This window comes from Carcharodon carcharias, chromosome 17 (genome assembly GCF_017639515.1).
Source record: "Carcharodon carcharias isolate sCarCar2 chromosome 17, sCarCar2.pri, whole genome shotgun sequence".
Lineage (NCBI taxonomy): Eukaryota > Metazoa > Chordata > Chondrichthyes > Lamniformes > Lamnidae > Carcharodon > Carcharodon carcharias.
In genome coordinates this window covers 26,357,485-26,381,931 of record NC_054483.1, presented here as the reverse complement: position 1 = coordinate 26,381,931, position 24,447 = coordinate 26,357,485, and the positions used below count along the sequence as shown (strand labels likewise).

General features: G+C 44.9%; 1 protein-coding gene across 1 annotated transcript in view; it reads right to left on the bottom strand.

The window, feature by feature from the left end:
* Positions 1-24,447, bottom strand: part of LOC121290046 (phosphatidylethanolamine-binding protein 4) — a 511,444-nt gene that overhangs the window by 95,769 nt on the left and 391,228 nt on the right. The window contains exon 6 of the mRNA XM_041210194.1: positions 12,377-12,493. Coding sequence (XP_041066128.1) covers positions 12,377-12,493 — 117 coding nt within the window. The remainder of the gene's footprint in view (positions 1-12,376; positions 12,494-24,447) is intronic.

Below are 24,447 nucleotides of genomic sequence, written 5' to 3'. Positions count from 1 at the left end.
ATAGGTGATATTAAGGGTAGAAAGCAGGACGAGCAGGGTACAGATAGCCCTAGAGGGGGTGGGATGGGGGAAAGGGATCAATATAGGCTAAAAGGTAGAGATAAAACAATGGATGGAAATACATTTAAAGATAATGGAAATAGGTGGGAAAAGAAAAATCTATATAAATTATTGGAAAAAGGGGGGATCGGAATGGGGGGGGGGATGGAGGAAAGAGTTCATGATCTAAAATTGTTGAACTCAATATTCATTCTGGAAGGCTGTAAAGTGCCTAGTCAGAAGATGAGGTGCTGTTCCTCCAGTTTGCGTTGAGCTTCACTAGAACAATGCAGAACAAGGACGGACATGTGGGCATGAGAGCAGAGTGGAGTGGTGTAATGGCAAGCGACAGGGAGTTCTGGGTCATGCTTGCGGACAGACTGAAGGAGTTCTGCAAAGCGGTCACTAGTCTGCGTTTGGTCTCTCCAATGTAGAGGAAACCGCATTAGGAGCAGCTAATGCAGTAGAATAAATTGAGGGAAGTGCAAGTGAAATGCTGCTTCACTCGAAAGGAATGTTTGGGCCCTTGGACGGTGAGGAGAGGGGAAGTAAAGGGGCAGGTGTTGCACCTTCTGCGGTTGCATGGGAAGGTGCCGTGGGAGGAGGTTGAGGTGTAGGGGGTGATGGAGGAGTGGACCAGGGTGTCCCAGAGGGAACAATCCCTGCGGAATGCTACCAGAGGGGTGAAGGGAAGATGTGTTTGGTGATGGCATCATGCTGGAGTTGGCGGAAATGGTGGGGGATGATCCTTTGAATGCGGAGACTGGTGGGGTGTTAAGTGAGGACAAGGGGGACCCTATCATGGTTCTGGGAGGGAGAAGAAGGTGTGAGGGCGGATGCGCGGGAGCTGGGCTGGACACGGTTGAGGGCCCTGTCAACCACCGTGGGTGGAACACCTCGGTTAAGGAAGAAGGAAGACATGTCAGAGGAACTGTTTTTGAAAGTGGCATCATCAGAACCAGATGCGACGGAGGGGAAAGAACTGAGAGAATGGGATGGAGTCCTTACAGGAAGCGGGTGTGAGGAACTGTGGTTGAGGTAGCTGTGGGAGTCGGTAGGCTTGTGACATCAGGTCATTATTTCCAGGACTGTTACTAACCTCTGGAGATCTTCCTTCCACAGCTTCCAACCTCATCATCTCACAACCTTGGATGGCCTGCTTCTACCTCCTACCCAAAATCCACAAACAGGACTGTCCCGGTAGACCGATCGTGTCAGCCTGTTCCTGTCCCACGGAACTAATTTCTTGCTATCTTGACTCCATTCTCTCTCCCCTTGTCCAGTCCCTTCCCACCTACATCCGTTGTCCTCTGACACCCTACATCATATCAACAATTTCCAGTTCCCTGGCCCCAATCACCTCCTCTTCACCATAGAGACATCCAATCTTTCTACACCTCCATCACCCACCGGGATGGTCTGATGGCTCTCTTCTTCCTTGAACAGAGGCCCGAACAATCCCCATCTACCACTACTTTCCTCCGTCTGGCTGAACTTGTTCTCTCACTGAACAATTTCTCCTTAAACTCCTCTCACTTCCTCCAAATAAAAGGTGTGGCTATGGGTACCCGCGTGGGCGCCAGTTATACCTGTCTCTATATGGGGTATGTGGAACATTCCTTGTTCCAGTCCTACTCCGGCCCCCTCCCACAACTCTTTCTCCGGTACATTGATGATTGCTTTGGTGCTGCTTCATGCTCTTGTCTGGACCTGGAAAATTTTATTAATTTTATTCCAATTTCCACTCCACCATCATTTTCACATGGTCCATCTCTGACACTTCCCTTCCCTTCCTTGATCTCTCTGTCTCAATTTCTGGTGATAGACTGTCCACCAATATTCATTACAAGTCTACCAATTCCCACAGCTACCTCGACTACAGCTCCTCACACCCTACTTCCTGTAAGGACTCCATCCCATTCTCTCAGTTCTTTCACCTCTGTCGCATCTGTTCCGATGATGCCACTTTCAAAAACAGTTCCTCTGACATGTCTTCCCTCTTCCTTAACCGAGGTTTTCCACCCACGGTGGTTGACAGGGCCCTCAACTGTGTCTGGCCCAGCTCCCGCGCATCCGCCCTCACACCTTCTTCTCCCTCCCAGAACCATGACAGGGTCCCCCTTGTCCTCACTTATCACCCCACCAGCCTCTGCATTCAAAGGATCATCCTCCGCCATTTCCACCAACTCCAGCATGATGACACCACCAAACACATCTTCCCTTCAACCCCCTGGCAGCATTCCGCACGGATCATTCCCTCCGGGACACCCTGGACCACTCCTCCATCACCCCCTACACCTCAACCCCCCCCACAACATCTTCCCATGCAATCGCAGAAAGTGCAACACCTGCCCCTTTACTTCCCCTCTTCTCACTGTCCAAGGGCCCAAACACTCCTTTCAAGTGAAGCAGCATTTCACTTGCACTTCCCTCAATTTAGTCCACTGCATTCGCTGCTCCCAATGCGGTTTCCTCTACATTGGAGACCAAATGCAGACCTGGTGACCGCTTTGTGGAACACCTTCAGTCTGTCTGCAAGCATGACCCAGACCTCCTTGTCACTTGCCATTTCAACACTCCACCCTGCTCTCATGGCCACATGGCCGTCCTTGGCCTGCTGCATTGTTCTAGTGAAGCTCAACGCAAACTGGAGGAACAGCACCTCATCTTCTGACTAGGCACTTTACAGCCTTCCAGACTGAATATTGAGTTGAACAACTTTAGATCATGAACTCTTTCCTCCATCCCCCACCCCCCCCCGCCATTCCGATCCCCCCTTTTATCCAATAATTTATATAGATTTTTCTTTTCCCACCTATTTCCATTATTTTTAAATATTATTTCCATCCATTGTTTTATATCTAGCTTTTAGCCTATTTCGATCCTTTCCCCCCCACCCCACCCCCACTAGGGCTATCTGTACCTTGCTCATCCTGCTTTCTACCCTTAATGTCACCTATTAGCACATTCCTTAGATAATATCACCACCTTCAACACCTCCTTGTCCTTTTGTCTATGACATCTTTTGGTTATCTCCACCTATCACTGGCCCTCTATCCAGCTCTACCTGTCCCACCCTCACTTAAACCAGCTTATATTTTTTCTATTTTTCCTTAGTTCTGGTGAAGAGTCATACGGACCCGAAACGTTAACTGTGTTCCTCTCCGCAGATGCTGTCAGACCTGCTGAGTTTTTCCAGGTATTTTTACTTTTGTTTTGGATTTCCAGCATTTGCAGATTTTTGCTTTTATCTTGTTGTTGGGGTTCATTGCCTTAGCTGTATCCAGTCTGCTTATCTGTTCTTTGAGATCACGTAAAGTCTCCATTTTTTCTATCTGTTATTCATTATTTTACATTTTTTGGAAGTTTCTCTTCCATGTAATTTGTTTTCCTATTCACCTGGTCTCGACCCCTCCGCAACCAATAAGAATGGTCTCTCCAACTGGTCCCAGGTTGCCATCTTAACACCGTTTGCACTTCACAATCATTAGACAATAGGCACTGCTTTGCTCTGTCTTTCTCCTCTAATTCTTCCTTTTCTACTTAGCATTTCCAACTCAATAAAAATTTAATTGGGAAAGAGGATGAATCAGAAAGCTGAGATATTTCCCAAGTCTGAGGCTCAAAATGTTGATGTTTTCACACTATCCTCTGGAGCACATTTATAAATTTATGGCCTAGATGCAGGGTAAATAATCTGCCCAGGAATGGAGATGTTCAACAAGCCCTGGATATTGGATCTCAGATCTAACTGGAATGAAGACATTGCTGCGGGAGGAATTGGCAATGGTCAGATATTGCTATCACCACAGTTAAGCAAAGGACTTCAGGAAGGGTCACTGGCTTTGGCAGGGGAGTGGAGGCAGCTGCTAAACTAAGTTAGTTAATGTAGTTATGCCCATCATTCAAACTTGACTTGTAAAATCAGGGTTTCAAGCTCGGCATACTGTGCTTTTGTTCTAATTTATCTGCAATACTATGTGCAAGAGAAGATTTGCCAAGTGTAAGAGAGATGGAGACCTTCCACCTTTTTCACAAAGTAAACAAAATTGGAATATTTATTATTTTGTGACACGGATGCAGTTATGCGAAGGACATCCTTTTCACTAAAATGACCTGACAGTCACACTTTTCAAATATGCAAGTTAACCTTTATCAAATCTATTTTAGCATTATCACCTTATTGCATTGAAGGTCACAGTTGAACGGGGAAAATAAACTGTTTCCTGGTTTGTTATGTCAGTAATCCTGAGCAATATTCTAGCCTGTTTGCGGCAACCTGGCAGTTCTTATAATTATTTTTCTAATGTTAATTGCGACTAAAAGATGTGATTATCTGTGTCTTACAAGACAGTTTTAATACAACAAATTAAAAACTCTTTCTACCCAGAACAGATCAATGTTCATCCAATTATGTTTGATGTAAAGCAAATTCCTCTGGTCAACAACTGTTCCATGTGTACAAAAAACAGAAAATGATGTTTATATGTTCAGTGAAGATCAAGGTATTTATTCCATCAGAAAATATGTTTTACATTGCTGTTATGTGCACTGTTCCCTGGTCAAAGAACCATGTAGGAATGTGTTCCCAGACCTGCTCCTTGTTTATGGGGAGACTGAATCAGCAACCATGAGCAACTGCCATGAATTATTCCACCACTCAGCAATTAAATCCATTTTCAATATGATGCAATACTCCTGCACCTTGATAGATCTCATTTGTAGTAAGTTGAGACAAAAGTCTAAGTACAATGCACAATAAACAAGAGGTTTTACTCTGGGTAAACATGACAGTGGCAGCTTTGGTGTGAAGTGGTTTCACTTCACACCAGTATTAAGGTGATAGTATAAATCTTCAGTTATGAGCCCAGCCTAACACAGGAGAGAAGCAGAGTGGCAGAAGCAGTCTCTGCTTCACTCTGGAGTCAGATTTACACAACAACTACAATTACATATCATTTTACAGCACAGAAACAAGCCATTCAGCCCAATTAGTCAATGCCAGAGTATATGCTCTCCACGAGCTTCCTCCCACCTTACATCATTTCACCCGATCAACATATTATTCTATTTCTTTCTCCCCACACTATGCTGTGCTGCAAATGCAGACAAATCTGTTTCTTTTATTAATTCGTGGGACGTGAGCATCCCTGGCAAGGCCAGCATTTATTGCCCATCTCCAAATGCCCTTGAGAAGATGGTGGTGAGCTGCCTTGAACCATTGCAGTCCATGTGTTGTAGGAACACCCACTGTTCGGAAAGGAGTTCTAAGATTTTAACCCAGTGACAGTAAAGGAACGGAAAAATAGTTCCAAGTCAGAATGGTGTGTAACTTAGACAGGAACTTCCAGTTGGTGGTGTTGCCATGTACTGATGTCCTTGTCCTTTTAGGTGGTAGAGGTCACAGGTCTGTAAGGTGCTGTGGAAGGAGCCTTGTCAAGTTGCTGCAGTAGTGGAGGGAATGAATGTTTAATGTGGTGGACGGGGTGCCAATCAAGCGGGCTGCGTTGTCCTGGAAGGTGTCAAGTTTCTCGAGTGTTGTTGAAGTTGTGCTCATCCAGGCTAGAACAGAGTATTCCATCACACTCCTGACTTGTGCCTTGTAGATGGTGGACCGGCTTTGGGAGTAAGGAGGTGAGTTACTCTCCACAGAATTCCCAGCCTCTGACCTGCTCTTGTAGCCACAGTCTTTATATAGCTAGTCCAGTTCAGTTTCTAGTCAAAGGTAACCCCCAGAATGTTGATAGTGGGGGAATTCAGCGATGGTAATGCCACCGAACGTCAAGGGGCGATGGTTAGATTCTCTCTTGTTGGAAATGGTCATTGCCTGGCACTTGTGTGGCACGAACGTTATGTGCCAATAATCAGCCAAGTCTGGATGTTGTCCAGGTCTTGCTGCATGTGGACATGGACTGTTTCAGTATCTGAAGTGACATGAATGATGCTGAATATTGTGCAATCATCAGCAAACATCCCCACTTCTGACCTTATGACGGAGGGAAGATCATTGATGAAACAGTAGAAGATGGTTGGGCCTAAGACAGTGCCCAGAAGAACTCCTACCGCCATGTCCCAAGACTGACATGATTGACCTCCAACAATGACAACCATCTTCCTTTTAGGTAAGACTCCAACCAGTGGAGAGTTTTCCTCCTGATTCCCACTGACTTCAGTTTTACTGGGGGTCCTTAATGCCACATTTGACCAAATGATGCCTTGATGTCAGGAGCAGTCACTCTCACCTCACCTCCTGAGTTCAGTTGACAGAGAAAAGGAGGTATGCAGTATAAAAACCACAAAAAAAGAATATTAGTTCATCTAAGTTCCACATTCCAAAGCCAGAGTCCAGAAGATGTTTTCTTCATCGTGGGGTTCTGTTCTGATGTGTTTCTGGCTGGTGAAACGATATGAAAATCATTGAAGCCACTGACGTGGCTGCACGATGAACTTTTCAGTGTTTCAGCCTCTTGGCAGTGTTGATCAGAGACTTTTAGAGTTAATCAGGTTTTGTGGAGTTGAGACTGCTCACCCAGCCTGGCTGCTGGAGTTGTGTCCAGTTGATGTTAAAACAGCAGACTGGCTGTGAAGACCAGAAATGGCATATCAGGCCAGAGGCTTGAGTCATGTGACTTTCCTTCTCCACAATGACTTCAAAAGGGATGTTTATCCAGCATTTGGAATTCGCTTTGAGTCATTAGTTGTTGAACGGGGTGCCATCTATGTTGAAGTCCTGGCATTTGGGAAGCCTTTGGGCGGAATTGTCCGTGCCTGTTTGCATTGGGCGTGTTTGGTGGTGTGAGCGGACAACCTGGCATGGCCAAAAATCGGTTTCACAACGCCGTGAAACCAGTTTGCGGTTGTCCGCTCAGCCCATCAATGGCAGGTCACATTCCCTGCCATCCAACATCGGAAACCTCATTGTAATACATCAGTATATCATTGAAAGGCTACCCCGCCGGACTAATCCCCTGATGGATTGTCCGCCCGCGTCAGTGTGATTGGAGTTGGCTAGGGAAGAAGGCTGACCTGTGGCTGAGGGGTCTTTGAAGGGGGGGGCAGGGGATCAAAGCTGCCCTGCAATTGAGGCGACTTTGGGGAGTGGGGAAAAGGCAGCCCTGCAGTTAAAGGTAGGGCACAAGCATGTGCAGTGTGGGGTGGGGCGGGGTGGGCAAGGGAAGCGGCCACACATTAGGGACACCTTGTATAAAGTGACCATTCCTCTGCAGCAGAGACAGTTCAGGTGTAGCCACATTGATTGGAGTTAGATTTCTAGCTTATCTGCCCACTCAAACAATGCAGAGACATCAAGGTGCCACCAAGTACTCCAGAACTTTTCACCCCTCGGGCATAGACTGCAAACTAATGAGCATTTTATTGGACTGCAGAACAGTTGGATGACTGAGCACGTTGTACAATCTCCTTGCTAAAGCTGGCCATGGAGCAGTCACTGGTGGAGGCACTCACAGCCATGTGCAATGTGATCACACCAGTTTGGACCAGTCTCCCCCATGGTTCAAGCTAACAGTGCAGCCTTGCGTCCGAGTTAGGAGAATGCCTGCGCCTGAGCTCAGAGCACAGCATGCAGTCCAATGGGCAAAGCTGCCACCAATTGGTCAGGTGGGGTGAGGCGGAGGAAGGTGGGGTTTTGAGCGGCCATGCAGCGCACTGATCTCTGGCCAACCAAGTGGTGGCCAGCACTCTCCGGGGTGTGTTAAGGGGCCCTCAAGCTTAACCAAGAGAGGTTCTTAGTACACCCATGCTAACCCATGTGTCTCTCTCTTTCATCCTGCAAGAGGAGTACATCAGGATCATGGAACTTAGTGAACTAGCTGTGTGGCTCTGAAGAGCCATAACGAGTTGTTGCTGGTCAGCGCCTAGCTAGACCCGGTCTATAAAAGCTGCCTTTCATTCCTGCAGATGACTGAGAACCAGCGTCGCCAAAGACTGCGCATATCTAGGGAACTGGTTGGTCACATCTGCCAGTTGCTGCAGGATTTGGCACCACATGGAAATGGAGGGCATCCAATGCCAGTGGCCGTGAAAGTGACAACGGCACTCAATTTCTATGCCAGTGGTTCCTTTCAGGGTTCCACAGGTGACTTCTGTGGGATATCATAAGCCTCCACCCACAAATGCATCCATGAGGTCACGGATGCCATCTTCACAAGGGCATACAACTTTGTGCATTTCGCCCGGGACTAGGAGAGCCAGGATGCAAGAGTGATTGGATTCGCCCAGATCTCGGGTTTCCCACAGATACAGAGTGCTATCGACTGCACTCATGTGGTGCTCAGATTTCCGTTGCAACACGCAATCAACTATGCCAACTGCAAAGTCTTCCATTCACTCAATGTGCAGCTGGTGTATGACAACTAGAAATGCATCCTGATGGTCTGTGCATTGTTTCCAGGAAGTGTGCACCACTCCTACATTCTCAGTCGGTCACAGATCCCTGATGTCTTCTGTGGTCCACAGAGGCTGCAGGGATGGCTCCTTGGGGACAAGGGCTATCTGCAGACACTGTGGCTGATGACACCTGTGTGGCGGTCTCAGCCTGCAGCAGAGCGAAGCTATAATGAGGCTCATGCTGCAACTCGCAACTTGGTGGCACAAACCATCGGGATGCTGAAATTGAGGTTCTGGTGCCTGGGCCGGTCTGGTAGAGTCCTGCAATATAGTCCGCAGAGGGTGTCACGCATCATTATCACCTGCTGCGCCTTTTACAACCTGGCACTGCAACAGGAAGAGGAGTTGGCTGGGGAGAAGATGCAGGAGCTGGAGATCTCCGATGAGGAGGCCATCGACGGTGGTGAGGGTCAGGTGGTCCTCAAAGGTGGTGATGGTGGTGGTGAGGCCTCGCACTGGCCAGACGAGGAGACAAGCTTGGGAGGCCCTTATAGCGGCTAGATTTGTGGAGGATGATGACGACATGCAGTAAGGAGACACCAGAAGATCCTAAGATTGCAGCTATGAACATTTGACTCCAGTCTGGCTTATGGCAGTGCTTTGTGATAAAGCTCCTGTCATGGGGACGCAGTGGAGGCCCTAATCGTCACTCAGTTGCAGGAGAATAATGACAGCATGCAGTGAGGACACTCTACAGATCTTCACATAGCCTCTGTGAATGTCTGACTCCTGTCTGGCTGAGGGCAGTGCTCTATGTTAATGGCTGTGCAAGTACATCTTCTTAACATTCCTAAACCCACTGCTGCATCTTGGTGCTCCCCAGACATCTACAGCGAAGGTGGAGGCAGCCTGCTGACTGCTACGCCCTGTGATGACCTTGATGGGTGCCTTCCGTAGGGCCGAGACCTGGAGGGTCCCTGCCTGCATGGAGTGAATCAAATTTGCTGAAGATTAGCATCTGTGATGCTGGGGACCTTCGGAGAAGGATGCGATGGGTCATCCACGCAACACTTCTGGCTCAAGGTGGCTGCAAATGCTTTAGCTTCGTCTTTTGCACTGATGTGCTGGACTCCCCCATCAATGAGGATGGGGTTATTTGTGGAGCTTCCTCCTTCATTGAGCTGTCGAATTATTCACCACCATTCATGACAGGATGTGGCAGGACTGCAAAACTGAGATCTGATCTGTTGGTTGTGGGATTGCTTCATTCTGTCTATATTATGCTGCTTCGGCTGTTTGGCATGCAAGTAGTGCTGTGCTGTTGGTTCACCAAGTTGACACCTCATTTTTAGTATGTCTGGTGCTGCTCCTGGCATGCCCTCAAGCTCTCTTCATTGAACCAAGGTCAATTCCCTGGCTTGATGGTAATGGTAGAGTGGGAGATATACTGGGCCATGAGGTTACAGATTGTGATTGTATACAATTCTACTGCTACTGATGGCTCACAGTGCCGCATGGAGACCCAGTCTTGAGGTGCTAGATCTGTTTAAAATCTATCCCACTTAGCAAAGTGGTAGTGCCACACAACACTATAGAGGGTATCCTCAATATGAAGACGGGGCTTCGCCTCCACAAGGACTATGTGGTCAACACTCCTACAAATACCGTCATGAACAAATGCAATTGTGACAGGTAGATTGGTGAGGACGAGGTCAAGTAGGATTTTTCTCTTGTTGGTTTGCTCACCATCTGCCAAAGTCCCAGTCTAGCAGCAATGTCCTTTAGAGCTTGGCCAGCTCAGTCAGTAGTGCTGCTACCAAGCCACTCTTTGTGATGGATATTGAAGTGTCCACCCAGAGTATCTGCACCCTCAGTGCTTCCTCTAAGTGCTGTTCAACATGGTGGAGTACTGATTCATCAGCTGAGGGGGACTGTAGGTGGTAACCAGCAGGAGGTTTCCTTGCCCATATTTGACCTGATGCCATGATACTTCATGGGGACCAGAGTCGATGTTGAGGACTCCAACGGCAACTCCCTCCCAACTGTATACCACTGTGCTGCCACCTCTGGTGGGTCTGACTTGTTGGTGAGACAGGAAATACCCAGGAATGGTGATGGTGGTGTCTGGTACATTGTATGAAAGGTAGATTCCGTCAGTATGACTATGTCAGGCTATTGCTTGACTAGTCTGTAGCACAGCTCTCCCAGTTTTGGCACAAGCCCCCAGATGTTAGTAAGGAGGACTTTGTAGGGTCCGGCAGGGCTAGGTGTGCTGTTGTGGTTTCCAGTGCCAGGCGGTCCAACTGGTTTCATTCCTTTTGGACTTCATAGTGGTTTGACGCAACTGTGTGGCTTGCTAGGCCATTTCAGAGGGTATTTAAGAGTCAACCATATTGCTGTGGGTCTGGAGTCACATGTAGACCAGATCAGGTAAGGACGGCAGAGTTCCTTCCCGAAAGGATGTTAGTGAACTAGATAGGTTGTTACAACATTCGACAATGGTTTGGTGGTCAACATTACACTAGATTTTAATTTCAGATTTTCTTAATTGAATTCAAATTCCACCAGCCATGGTGGGATTGGAACCTCTGTCCCCAGAGCATTTTTCCTGGGCCTCTCGAATACTAGTCCAGTGACATATGACATGTGAGTTTAGTGAAAAGACATAAACATTTTAAAATCAGAGCCTGAAGTCCAATCTATTCTTAATGCATTGACAGCATACTGTTGCATAAAGCAAACATGGCTATGAGAAATTTGTAAACTGTTTCCCAGAAATTGAGATCATGTGCCTCATTATTATGGTGATTTAATACAGTACCACATAAGCTTGATGGTAGTTCAAATAATTATTAGTTATTTGTTCTACAATTTGGATGCCTAACCCTTACAATATTACTACCGAACAACTATAAAAGTCCATAAATAATAACAATTTCATATCCACACATTTTTCATGAAAATAAGATAAAATCCAGACATCCTTGTTCAAGTTTAACTTTGAAGGGAGCTACTTTGATCTTGTGTGAGCTATTGTGAATGTCAGGTATGCTAAATTAATCACCATATAAAGGTAAAAGCAAAATACTGCGGATGCTGGAAATCTAGAACAAAAACAAAAATAACTGGAAAAACTCAGCAGGTCTGACAGCATCTGCAGAGAGGGATACAGTTGACGTTTTGAATCCGTATGACCCTTCATTAGAACTAAGACATATAGAAATGAGATGAAATATAAACTGGTAGAGGAGGGTGGGTGGGACAGGTAGGGCTCGATAGGGGGGCAGTGATAGGTGGAGGCCAAGAAGAGATTGCCAAAGATGTCATAGACATCTATATAAAGGTGTTAGGTTAACTTAGTCAGGCTTGGACAAATACGATAAGTCACCTAGAACTTCAGAGTATAATTGATAGAGGTTATCACCAATGGGACATTTCTTACTCCCAATTATAAACTTGCATTTAATATTCATTCCAGGACCAATGCAATCCTCAGGTGAAACATGTTAGTGAGGACAAAGTGCAACTATCTAAAGCATGATTCTTTTCTTAGGTACCCTATCCATAAGGTAAATGCAAGACACTGACTTAGCCTGATGAACAAAAACTATATTGAACTTCTCTCCTCTTTACAGAGGTTAGGTGCAATTCCATCCTATGATGTTGCTCTAAGAGCCTCCAGACACAATTGCACTGCCTCATTAACATGTATGTTTGTTTGTTATTGCATCAGTGCAACATAAAAGTGCCAGAAGGGTTGAGTGTCAGCTTGCCAATCAGAGTTCATGTCGCAGCTAAGCTGCCCTACTATTTCATGAAGATCCTGTCAGAACAGTAAAACATACTTGTATGTGCATCTGTATGAGATCAGTAAAGAGATTATATATCAATATTTTGAATTGGTGAAGATATTAAAGAAAGAAAATGATTGTTAAAACCAAACTGCTGAGAAAAGAAATGCTGTCCCCCAGTTAATTTTTTGTCATCTTACCCAAGGATTTAGTTTCCTGTTTATTCAGTGAGATTATTCTATCGTCTGGCTGCTCGTAAAGGCAGAACTGGTAGCGGTGGTACCCTGTACCAGATGGTGGGGTGGGTGGCCTGTACTCTGTAATGCAATGAAACAAAATTAAAGTCATAAATACCAACATTTTCACATTAAGGGGTCCTTTACTGAGAAAGCAATCACACAACTTATTTTTTTAAAATTAGATATATTTATCAAGCACATCAACTCTCTCAAATTTGTATTACATTTACTCTGTTTTTTTGCAGTAATCAGCTTAAAAGTTAGTGTCGAGCGGTACAGAATTTTTAAATAGCTATGTGCTGATAATTTCACCGCATATATTGCAAAAAAAATATATAAAATCACATCTGAATACTGTACATTTAGCTCAGGACCACAATTCGAAATTCACTTGGCTGATGTCGGCAGAGTTCTAAGGAGAAAGAATTTGTTCAGTAGTTTGGATTCTCTTGACATAAAGGAGTAGTAACCCACTGCATCTGAACAACATCCCTTCACCTGCGATTACACTGTAAGCTCTCCAGTCCGGAATGTTTGGAACCAAGTCATTTCTGGATTTCAAAATTTTCTGTATTATAGAATGATGTTAGAATGATTAACCACAAGTTTGTGAACTGATAAACAGCGGAGATATAAATATTTACCTGAAATATGAAGAGTGATATTTTGTAGCATGTAGAATCTCAGGTATCTAGACAACACCACATTCCAAGTTTGAATAAAGGAAGAGCTCAAGACTATGGCAGGTCTAGTCAAAAGACATGGTGAGTCTTTTGGACTGAATATAATTGAGGCTAAGACCAATGTTATGGCTCAAAATGACAAGCACCAACACAGAGGCAGTGGACAAATTCAACGACCTTGGTTTGATGATAAACACCAAAGTTACATCCAAAAATGAAATCCAGGTTAGATTAGTTAGAGACGTGACCAGTGACTGAATTAGGCTCTGCAAGTCCAAAAGCATGGAGCTGAAAAAAAAGTCTAGTACAATCACTAGTGTGCAGTGTTGCTTGCACTCTTAGTATGCAACAGCTATCCTCTAAAGAAATGTTGGCATGACAGAGGATGCTCAGAATCAACTGGATGGACAGAAAGACAAATGAATGTGTAGATCAAGAGCAGAAGTTCAGGAATCAAGAGTTGCTAAGTGCAGTTAGAGAGAGAAAGATAGCCAGTAGTATGCACATTGAAAACAAAGGCCCAACAGCTTTGTCCAGGCAACAACTGAAGGAGAAATGGAGGGTAAAAATAGAAAAGGAAGAAGAAAAATTGATGGTAAATAAGATTGAGACATGGACTGAGGGAGGTATGAAGAAAGCCAGAGAATAAGCAAGACATTATCAAAGGACTCACTTAGTCTATGGTGACAACGAATGAACTAAAACAGTACATAAACATTGTAAAGCAAAAATAAAAAATATTTTACTAATCCATGTTTCTGTCCCCAAAGAACTGTACTAAAATGATGCCAATGACGCGTGGGAATGCTTGGGTCTCCTCAAATAATTTCTGGACAACTGGCTCTTCTGAACAATAGATTTCCGGAATGGAGATGTTGAAGTGTGTTGACAAGTTTTGTCTGTGGAATAAAATTGTGAACAGATTTCTTGGCCTTCAAATTAAAACATTAACTGAGGAGCATGAAAGAAATTTCTAAAAAGATGACATTTTATTCTTTGGAACAATATCAGGTATTATTTTTAGAAATGCAGGGATATTTGTTTACTGTAGCTACAACATAGAGAAATACCATTAGCCAAACCAGTGCTTGTCAGCATTTCCTCTCCATCTGAGCACAGTTCAAAGCACATTATCTCACGCTTTCCTGTATCCCTCCAATACTTTGACCTTCACCCACTTATGTAATCTTGAATGATGTTGTGGTTTTTGTCCAAACCACTAACTATGGAAGTGAGCTCCTTTACAACTCCGTGTCCTCTGTTCTGAACTTCTTTCATTTAATCTTCTTTCTTGTAGGTGCACAGGTATTATTCAGTGAAATTACAAATATTTAGAATAAAACTATGGGCAGAAGCTGAGCACATCTTGAAGAAAGGCTCATTCCGGGTTGCTTGGAGCCTTTTCACCATCTATGAGGCTCAAGTTAGTGGTGTGATGGAAGATTTGATAGGTACAGCCACAACAGCCAACATTATCTGGAATAGGAGAGGCTACCTGATCACCAAGCCAGCTGATCATGACGTTACCAGCAAAGTGGCTACAGCATCCACTGGCTATAGAAAGCACTGTGGCAACTCAAACAAGCTTCCCCAATACCATCCTTCAGCTTCCTGACTTCCACGAACCACTGAGAAAGACAAGAGGTATCAGTGTCAAGCGAACAATAGTACCTCCAAATTGCTTTCCAACTCATACACTGCCCTTCCTTAAACATTTACCGTCATTCCTTCAGAGCCACTGGGTCAAAACTTGAAACTCACAAGCTTACAAATTGCAGCGCCATCAGCTCAAGGACTGCAGTGGCTCAGGAAAAAAGACCACCATATTACAACTGGGGATGGACAATAAATGTACCTTTGTCAGATAGGCAAACTAATAAGGCTAATTCATTGCCCCTGTCTCAAGAGCAAATATACAGGTAATACAGTTTTGAAGTCAAAATGGAGGGTCATGCTTCTAAGAAAGGACGAAAAAGCAGTGAGAAAGAACTGAAGTGCAAGTCATTCCTGAACTCTGCACACAATTCTCTGCAAGCTGTTACAAAGCAGCACTGGTTGACATGTGGGAGCAGACTGGCTGATTGCCCAGACAGTGCTGTATGCAATGTGTTAAAACGAATGAAGTCTGCAAACTTAATACTAAATTGTTCAGCTGCACTGATAGCGCTTCCACAATATCTTTCCCCGCAGTTTAATTTCCAAGTTCCAGAGCATTCATTTGTAATTTGAAATAGCGCTGAAGATAAAAATGAGTCTGGTTTGTTGAGTTCTAATTACATTGCCCTTGCAACAATATTAATTCACCTTACAGTTATGTTATGAGGGGAGTTAAACATTGTGATGGATGACATGACCTGTAAAGGTATAACTTGATTGACAGATTCCAACTGGATCAATTAAAAGTCTATTTCCTGTTAAAAGAGATGACAATAATCCGACAAAGTCAGTGAACCATGACCTGTCGAAGATATAAATCAAAACTGAGTAATATAGATCTGGAAATTATTGCTTGCAATATTATCCCACTGAATGTTCATATACTATTCCTGAGTTCACTACTTAAAGAAATATATTATGCTAAATATTTCAACAGGTTAATGCCTCCTATAAAATTGAAAGAAGAACGCCATGCAAATGGTTTCAGTGTGCATTGTCTCATGTTACCAACATTCTAAGCCATTGCTTTTTTTTTCACACAAATTGGATTGACCTAACAAATTATTTATCTCCAGAGCCAGGAAGGTTCTGAGATACATCAACACTTGGACCAGAAAGGTGATTGACAAACTCTGTAAAAATTTTAGCGTCATACACTTTTTGTTTTTTAAATTAAACTCTTAAATTAAATGAATACAGTAAACTTTGTGAGATCCGGCACTCTACCAACTGGAATTTCTGATGTACCCCGCATACGAATCGTCACTTTACCAACTGAAAGCAATTGGGAAGTTATCTGGAACCTGTATCTGTATGCTGTTTCTTTTATACTTTATGTTTTAATGTACTGTTCAAGATTTACAAGTAAAAAGAATACTATTCTTTACTTCATGGGTTACTACTACACGTGTGCTCCATTGGTAAATGGTACTCTCCGTTAACTGGCATCTTTAATTAACTGACACCACCCATTCCCCGTGCATGCCGGACAATCAAGATTTTACTGTAGTTTGGGTTTTTCAAACTGCAAACCACAAATGCCTCTCTCCTTACCATTTCCAGCAAGACAAAGTCAATTTGTTGCAGTTATGTTGAAGAATAACTTGCACTCCAGCGAGGTGAATCAGTGCTTTTAGTATGTTACTGAGGCTGCACATGTCAGATCTTCACATCCATTTGAACTTAACAACTGTAGGCCAGGTTTCCCAGCCATCTCGAAACCCTCAGCCAAAGTGGGGGAGGGAGCTGCCAACTCAGACAAAGCAGCTAATTGCTTTTCCAGCACTGCTTGTGGGCCAGAAATAGGAATGCTTCCCTGTGGCATGACAAGCAAACCTGTCATGATTTGATCTCTCCATCCATCATGATCCTGGTCCTCCAACCCACAATCTCTCCCTCCCTCCCTCCACTCCAATCTGAGCCCTACACTCCAATCCAAGCCCTACACCACCCCTAATCTTCTTAATGCCTGGATTTATTCCTGGTTGCTTTCTTGTAGAGGTAGGTTGTCTGACCCAGCCTCTCAATCTGTCTGTCAAGCAGGAAGAGTAGAATACTTCTAATCAGGTTATGGTGATAAATTCAGCAGGACATCTGCCTACTCAGTGTTGCTAGGGGTCTTGGCCAGTAGTAGGCATCCTCAGTACCACTCTGTCACTCTGAATGTCAGTTCCTTAGTGTTTTACCTCTTAAAGTAGCTTGAGCATCTTTAGTGGGGCTCGACTGACTTCATGGCCAGCTGTGCTCTAAGTGGTTATTGTTGGTGGCAACAGAAGTTAGACCAGGGCTGGAATTTTCTGTTCCATTGTTCCCTGCTTTGTGATTTTCTCCCATCCTTTATTAGAATGAAGGGGTGGTTGGTGAGCAGAGAAGTAGGAAATCTGCCAAACCCTCACAACGATAACAAAACACTTGCACGCTCTACTTTTCCTCTTACCATTTTTGCAATAAATGCACAGAAAGCTTACAATTTACATATGTATGCCATGTGAATCTGAATACTCAGCTGCATGCCAAATGACTGTGGTGATTACTCATTTTGACCCAAAAATCAGAAAAGATAATAGGAACAAATGGGCCAGAATATTGCTGTCGGCATGCGGGGTGGGCCCGACACGACGTCCCGACATCATCGTGCGTCATTCCAATATTGTGTTCGGCAGGCACGCGCCCGCCGTACTGTCAAAGGCCTATTATAGCAATTAATAAAGTCATTAAGATCATTAACACCACTGCCCGTCCAACCTTAAGATTGGCGGGCAGCCGGAGAGCCCAAGCAGCCTTCGCATTTTCCAGGAAACCTCATCCACAGGCGGGAGATGTTTCCTGAAGGTTTTATAAAATTAATAAATAAATTTGGTGAACTTGACAAACTTGTCCCAGCTCATGTGACACTGTCACATGAGGGGACATGTTCAGATAATTTTTTATTTATAACAAAATTTTCTTCAACAACTTAATTTCCCTGAGGCAGCTCCATGCCTCAGGGAAATTGCTGCGCTCTTTTGCGCGCATTCGTGAAAAAGCGCAGGCCCCAACTCTCCCTCCTCCCCCCGCTTGCACAGGTCGCTCTGAGCGCTACTGGCTGCCCGTTACGCTGGGCGGGCCTTAATTGGCCAGCCCATGTAAAATGGCAGCGTGCAGCCGATGGAAGGCAGCAATCAGTTCCACGCCCTCTCCCGCCTGCTCCCGTCCGGCCCGCTGACATAGGTAAAATGCAGCTCATGGATTCTGAATTCATGCCATGTAGCTAATGTAGTGGAAACCACTGCTATGGAAATATACTCAATCAGGAGTACATTGGCTGGCAAGCACTCTGACATTCTTTTCAAGCAGCCACTTTGAAAAACATAAATTGAGAAACCTTCATATCTAATCGTCTGCACAAAATGCATAGGTAACACTAATCACAAACAATGTTACTGGAAGCTCTCAGGAAAACTTAGTATGTTGTCAATTTGCTTCCTGTCTTATTTACAGCAGGAAACAACTACAAACTAAAATGATCTAAAGTCTGTTTTAAAAATATCAATTATGACTGTTCTCAATAGCTTTAACCTCAACACGGATTTCTGAAGAATCCTAAAGATCCAGTATCATGCGCATTTAGGAAAGATAATTATGGCAATAGAAAAGAAAGATCTGGAATCTTATTTTAAATTGCAGGAATAAAACAAAGCAACACTGACTGAGGGGAGGGAAAGGTAAATTTAAGACTCATCTTGGGAAATTCATCTTCATGTAGGGTGATCAAAATTTGGAATAGACATCCACATGTAGCAATAAAGGAAAAAAAAAACACTGGGATCATTTGTGTTCGGAACAATGTATAATTTTTGTTGAATATATATATTTGTGTATTAAGAAAGGTAAAATGGTTTCAGCGTCATTTTTGGTTCTCAGCCTTTGTGCTGAGAAGTCTGGGTGGACCTGTGGTTGAAAGGTCAGTCTTTTGGGTTTGGTTTATACAACCCCTGAAGTTAAAGAGGTGGGTTAAAAAGGGGTTTAGTGATTTTGGAAAAAAAACACAAACTAGAAAAGATTGGCTGTTGCCTTGCAACAGTGGTCAAGTGACACAGAGAAAGACAAGCAAGAGTTCAGTGTGTGTTAAAGGGTGAAGACAAGAGGTGGAATTGTTCCAGACTTGCACGAAGTTCGACAGCGGGCGGATAAAAACCACGTTCTACCCAGCGGCTGCAACTATTCTCAACACCATATTGTCTCAAACCTGCCACATTAATTCTGCATTCCCGGGAAACACGGAGTTTCCACGATGGGCAGACTCTCATTCCTCTACCGCGCCATCACCTCGCCGCTTCATCACACCGGGCGCCATATTTAAAGTCCAGCAGCACGCACACATCTCAGTGCTTTCAGCCCACAACTGTTGCAAAGGAGACATGCCCCTTAAAGGCAAAAAGATTGCAGTTCCCAGGTTCAATGACACGCCCCTCCAGCGTCTTTTGGATGCAGTGGAGGTTCACCGTGTTGTCCTCCAACCCGCTCTGGCTGCAGGATGGACAGCGACCTCACTAATTTGGCTTGGGAGGCGGTGGCAGTGGTGGTCAGCGTCAATACCCTGCACAAGAGGACAGCCACCCAGTGCGGCTACAGGATGAATGGTCTCACCCGTTCTGATGAGGTAATTCACTCTTCTCATCACTCTGAACTCACACACTCACAAACCAATCACACATCCACAGGGATCTTACAACTCAAGGGACAACACCACTAACTCTCACACACACACCATTACATCTCCATTGGGCTCAAACCCTAACGAACTCATGTCTCCATCCTGTCCATGGCTCCACTCACCACACAAACATTCCAAACAGTGCCATATGTCCTGCTCACACTCTCATCATCCGTTTTCATGCAGGAGAAGCCTGCTCACATGAGCAGGGAGTGGTCCCAGACTGGGGCTGGTATGGCCCACATTAGGTCCCTCAGTCACTTTGAGGAGTGTGCCATCATGCTGAGTGGTGAAGACTAGGGCCATGAGGTTGGCAGTGAACACCTTCGTAAGGATCCTGTACCACATCATCTCTCCCTCAGCTTAAATGTGAATGCTTTCTCTCCTGCTTATGACTTTGCTGCCATGCACTAATTATCTCTACTTCAGTTCACAGGGAGCTTTGCCAAGTAACCTGACCCCTCAGCCAGCCAGTCCCTCAGCTCCATCTACGTCCTCAACTCCAGCCAAGGGGATGCCTCCTCTATTGAAAGGTTGGAAATAAGCAGCCTGGAAGACCCGTCACAGAGCTCACCAAGACACTGCACCAATGCAGAGACACACAGCTTGGTGGAACCTAGACCTAGAGCAGGCTCGGGTTCACAATGTGGAAGTCACCGCATGGACACATGTCCGCAGCAGCAGGAGACAGGTTCGTGCGAGCTCCCCAGCACTCGGAGGACTGCTGGGGATCAGGCATCTATGAGGTCCAAGTCAGATGATGAGCCTCTACATTTGGCCTTCCAACTCATCATGGAGAGTCAGCAGAAGGTCAAAGCTGTTGAAAGCCCTTAGCAGGTTGGCATACGAGTCAGAGGAGTGCATCCACTTGCTCTCTGATGAAGTGGTACCCACATGTGTGTGTATGGAGGTCTCCATGTGGAGGATGACGGATGCCATGGAGACCCTGGTGCAACAGAACGTGGAGATGTGTGCAGGCCTGCACTCCTTCGTGGGAACCATGGGTTAATTCCTGCAATAACAATGTGAGAGGAAAATGGGGCACATCGATGTCACTCCATGCGCTTCTTCCCCTTAAGGAGTCGGGCAGGACCCCAGGGCACCCGAAGATGAGGAGGAGAGGCAGCTGGACATCCTTGGGTCATCCATAAGACTATAAGACATAGGAGCAGAAACTAGGCCAATCGGCCCATCGAGTCTGCTCTGCCATTCAATCATGGCTGATAAGTTTCTCAACCCCATTCTCCCACCTTCTCCCCGTAACCTTTGATCTCCAAACCAATCAAGAACCTATCTATCTCGGTTTTTTTTTATAACATTTTTCATGCCCCCTTTTTGTTCTCCTAATTTTTTTAAGTTCTCCCCTATACATTATATACTCCTATAAGGCCATAAGACATAGGAGCAGAAATTAGGCCAATCGGCCCACACTCAGGAATCTCAGAGGCTATCCTCTCCCTCCGAGTCTCCTTTGCCTGTGAGCCCCTTATCCTTGTCCTCCATCACTACAGAAGGAGTAGCTGGCCAACGAGTGATTCTGGATGGAGAGGTGCGTGTGTGTGTCAGGGCCTTTTGGAGTCTCGTGCAAGCACTCTCCCACGCACGCGGATCCTTCAAGTATCATACCTCAATGTCCTGAGAATTTGGAATGCTGCCTGCTGGGGTTCGCTTTCAGTTGTCCATCTGAGCTGACATGCATCTCCACCCACCCAATGATCACACTCCCATGCAGCACCTGATCTCACCCATCATGACGGTTGTTTCACTTTTGATTTGGGCAGCATGGACTCGATTTGGTTTTTCATCCACTCCCCCATCTTTTCCCTTCCCCCAGCCACCCATTTCCTTTCCCCCATCACAGTTGATCCTCTGGCATCACCTTCCATCTCCCCTCCGTGATCTACCAGCTATAACCCTTTTCCTCACCACCCTGTGACACCTTCATTCCCCCCTCCCAACCTCAACCCTGACACTTATTCCTCGCCTAGTCGATCCCAGACCTTCCTCTCCCAACCCCTCGACCATCATCCAATGTGAGCATCAACGGTAATTTTCCAACTTCCATGAGTTGTTTCGCAGCAGAGCCATGTACTTGAGAATCCACCCAGCATGCCATGGACCTTCCTCCAGGATCCCGTTGGTGTCAGGCTCCAGCATCTTCTGCTCCTCAGATGTCCACGATGTGAGCAAAGCGCTGGTGCTAAGTCCCAACTTCTGCATGTCACAGTTATCAAGTCATGTTCTGCACTGCCGTGTTTTCCTGCTGACATGGCAGATGATCCAATTGGGGGAGGGAAACAGTCTGGCGGGCTAGCCTTATAATGATATGCAGATGTATTACAATGAGGTTTCTGACGTCCGATGGCGGGGAACGCGGTCCACCATCGACGGGCTGAGCAAACTGGTTTCATAATGTTGTGAAGCCTATTTTTGACCTTCTCGTCATAATGTCCACTCGCACCACCGAACATGCCCGACGCCACGAGGCATGGAAAATCCCAGCCAAGGATTTTTCAGCTCTCTGAGAAAAGTATAAGGCTTGTGGGACAGGGGTTAACTGAAGAGTCAGTTAATGGACTCAGTACCTGATCAGTTTGGCAGTGTTGCTACCGAAACAGAGAGTTTAAAGTTTAAAGGTATTTTACAGCCTTCCGGACTTAACATTGAGTTCAACAACTTCAGACCATGAACTCTCTCCTTCATCCCCATCCCTTTTTGATCCCCCCCCCCTTTTCTCTATATTCATTTTTATTTTTAAATTTTTATTTATTTATGTATATATTTTTTCCCACTTATTTTCATTAACATTACTTTTAAAATGTATTTCCATTTTTATTCATTGTTTTATCCCCAGCTTTTAGCCTTTTCAATCTTTTCTCCTACCACCGTCCCCTCTCCCCACCCCTATTAGAGACATCTGTCACTTGCAAGTGTGCTTACCCTGGTCCGGCCATTATCACATTCTACTTTCCAATCTTAATGTCACCATTAACACCTCCTTTAGCCAGTACCACCACTATTAACAACCCTTTGACTTTTGTTTATGACATCTTTCGCAATCACTCCTTTGCCTCCACTTATCACTGGCCTTCTATCCTGCTTCACCTGTTCCACTTCCCTTAAACAGTATATGTTTCACCACATTTCTACTTCCCTTGAGCTTTGAAGAGTCATAAAGACTCGAAACATTAACTCTGTCTTTCTCTCCAAAGATGCTGTCAGACCTGCTGAATTTTTCCAGCATTTTTTGTTTTTGTTTGAGTTTAAAGTGCAGTTATTTTTGGGTGTCTCAGGAGTGATACGAGTTGGATGAGAAGCATCGAGTGAATGCTCAACAATTCACCGGAAGCATACCATTTGCACATGTGCCAGTTGTAAGCAAGGAGCCTTTGTGTCAAGCTTGAGGTAGCTCTTCACTCATTTTTATGTCTTTAAAGATATTGCTGGGTAAAGGAATATTGGGAAATTGAATCATCTTCTTCTGTTTGTATTGAGATTTTTCCAACCTTTTTGTCTGGTATAATATGGTTCATTTTTCTTGTTTTAGTACATATTTTATTCTTCGTGTTATAAGTTAATTAGCGCACTGCTGTGAATTTGTTCAGAAACTTTCTTCCAAAATTTCTAAAAAAAATACATTTCACTCTAAGATCTGACTTGTCCAGTGGTGACATCAGCTGGGGTCATAACATTTGTGAAACAACTGTATTGAGCAACAAGGATTGATCTAGGATGGACGGATCCTCATCCTTCACTATTTTGTGATCTTGCGCAATGAAAAAAAACTACCACTTTAAAATCTGATGTGGATTATTTCAGTCTAAACTGCCACACTGGTGTTGCAACTACTTGCTAACAGCTGATCTGATCAATGTTTAACTTGCAGAGTTCCACTATCAGCAGGCAATGCACACATCATACAAAGACATACTCACAAGAAGAAAAATGACTGCAATTTCCATGCAACATCAACTTTTATCTCACAGTTCATTAAACTCCATCTTGTTTTAAAATGGTCAGTTGTACAAATGCTGTGGCGAAGCAGATTATGCTCTGAAGGAAATCTGTGCTCTGTACTTGCTGTAGACAAGTTTATTTTACAGTATTTAAAGCAGCTCTATCCAGGTTTGTTATGTGAAATATGGGTGATAAAAATAAAAAGTGAATAAATCCAATGATAACACTGATGTGACAGCCTTGGAAATGTAAACATTAAATGGCAGTGCCATGAAATGAGAAAACACACACTTAGGGTGGGATTTTCCGCCCCTGTCAGCGGCTGGTGTAATGGTGGGTGGGAGGGGAAAATATTGCACGAACAAAAGTCAGGTTTTCATCGGTGTGAAAACAAGTCGCGATCGTCCACTCCAGACTTCAATGGCAGCATGTTTCCCACTGCGCCAAGTCAGGAACAGTATTTGAATATATGTGAATATCATGGATGATCATTGTGAGGGCAGCTCGCCGGAATCATGCCCCCACACTGGATCAAAAGGCCACGTCAGCTCTAATTAGACCGGCATCATTCACAATCAGATATAAGGGACGTGCACCTGGTGAACTGCACTTCACTCGTGACTTCGAGGTATGTTCGCCTACCTTACATCGCACATCGCTCATGGTTCCTCTGACTCCGTGCCAGGCTGCGCAGGCAACAGCACAATGATTTCAGGGTGGCTTCAGAGCCAAGGCTCTATATACCAGACCAGCAGTAAGGCTGGGGGAGGGGTTTGGGTTGAAATGAGCTGGAGGGCAAAGAGCTGACTGCAGGAGGGACGCGGGTGGGGAAGACAGGACAGAAGCAAGGGAAGGGGCTGGACGGCAAAGGCCTAACTACAGCGGGGGCGGGGGGAATACTGGGTAAGGGTGCACTCAGGCACATGATTGGGTGGGGGGTAGTGAAAGTGTCCTTGGGGCCAGAATGGGAAATGAATCTAAGGTAGAAGCCCAAAAGCAAGCCAGGGCCAGAAAGGGCATAGAGCCGAATAAAGGAGCAC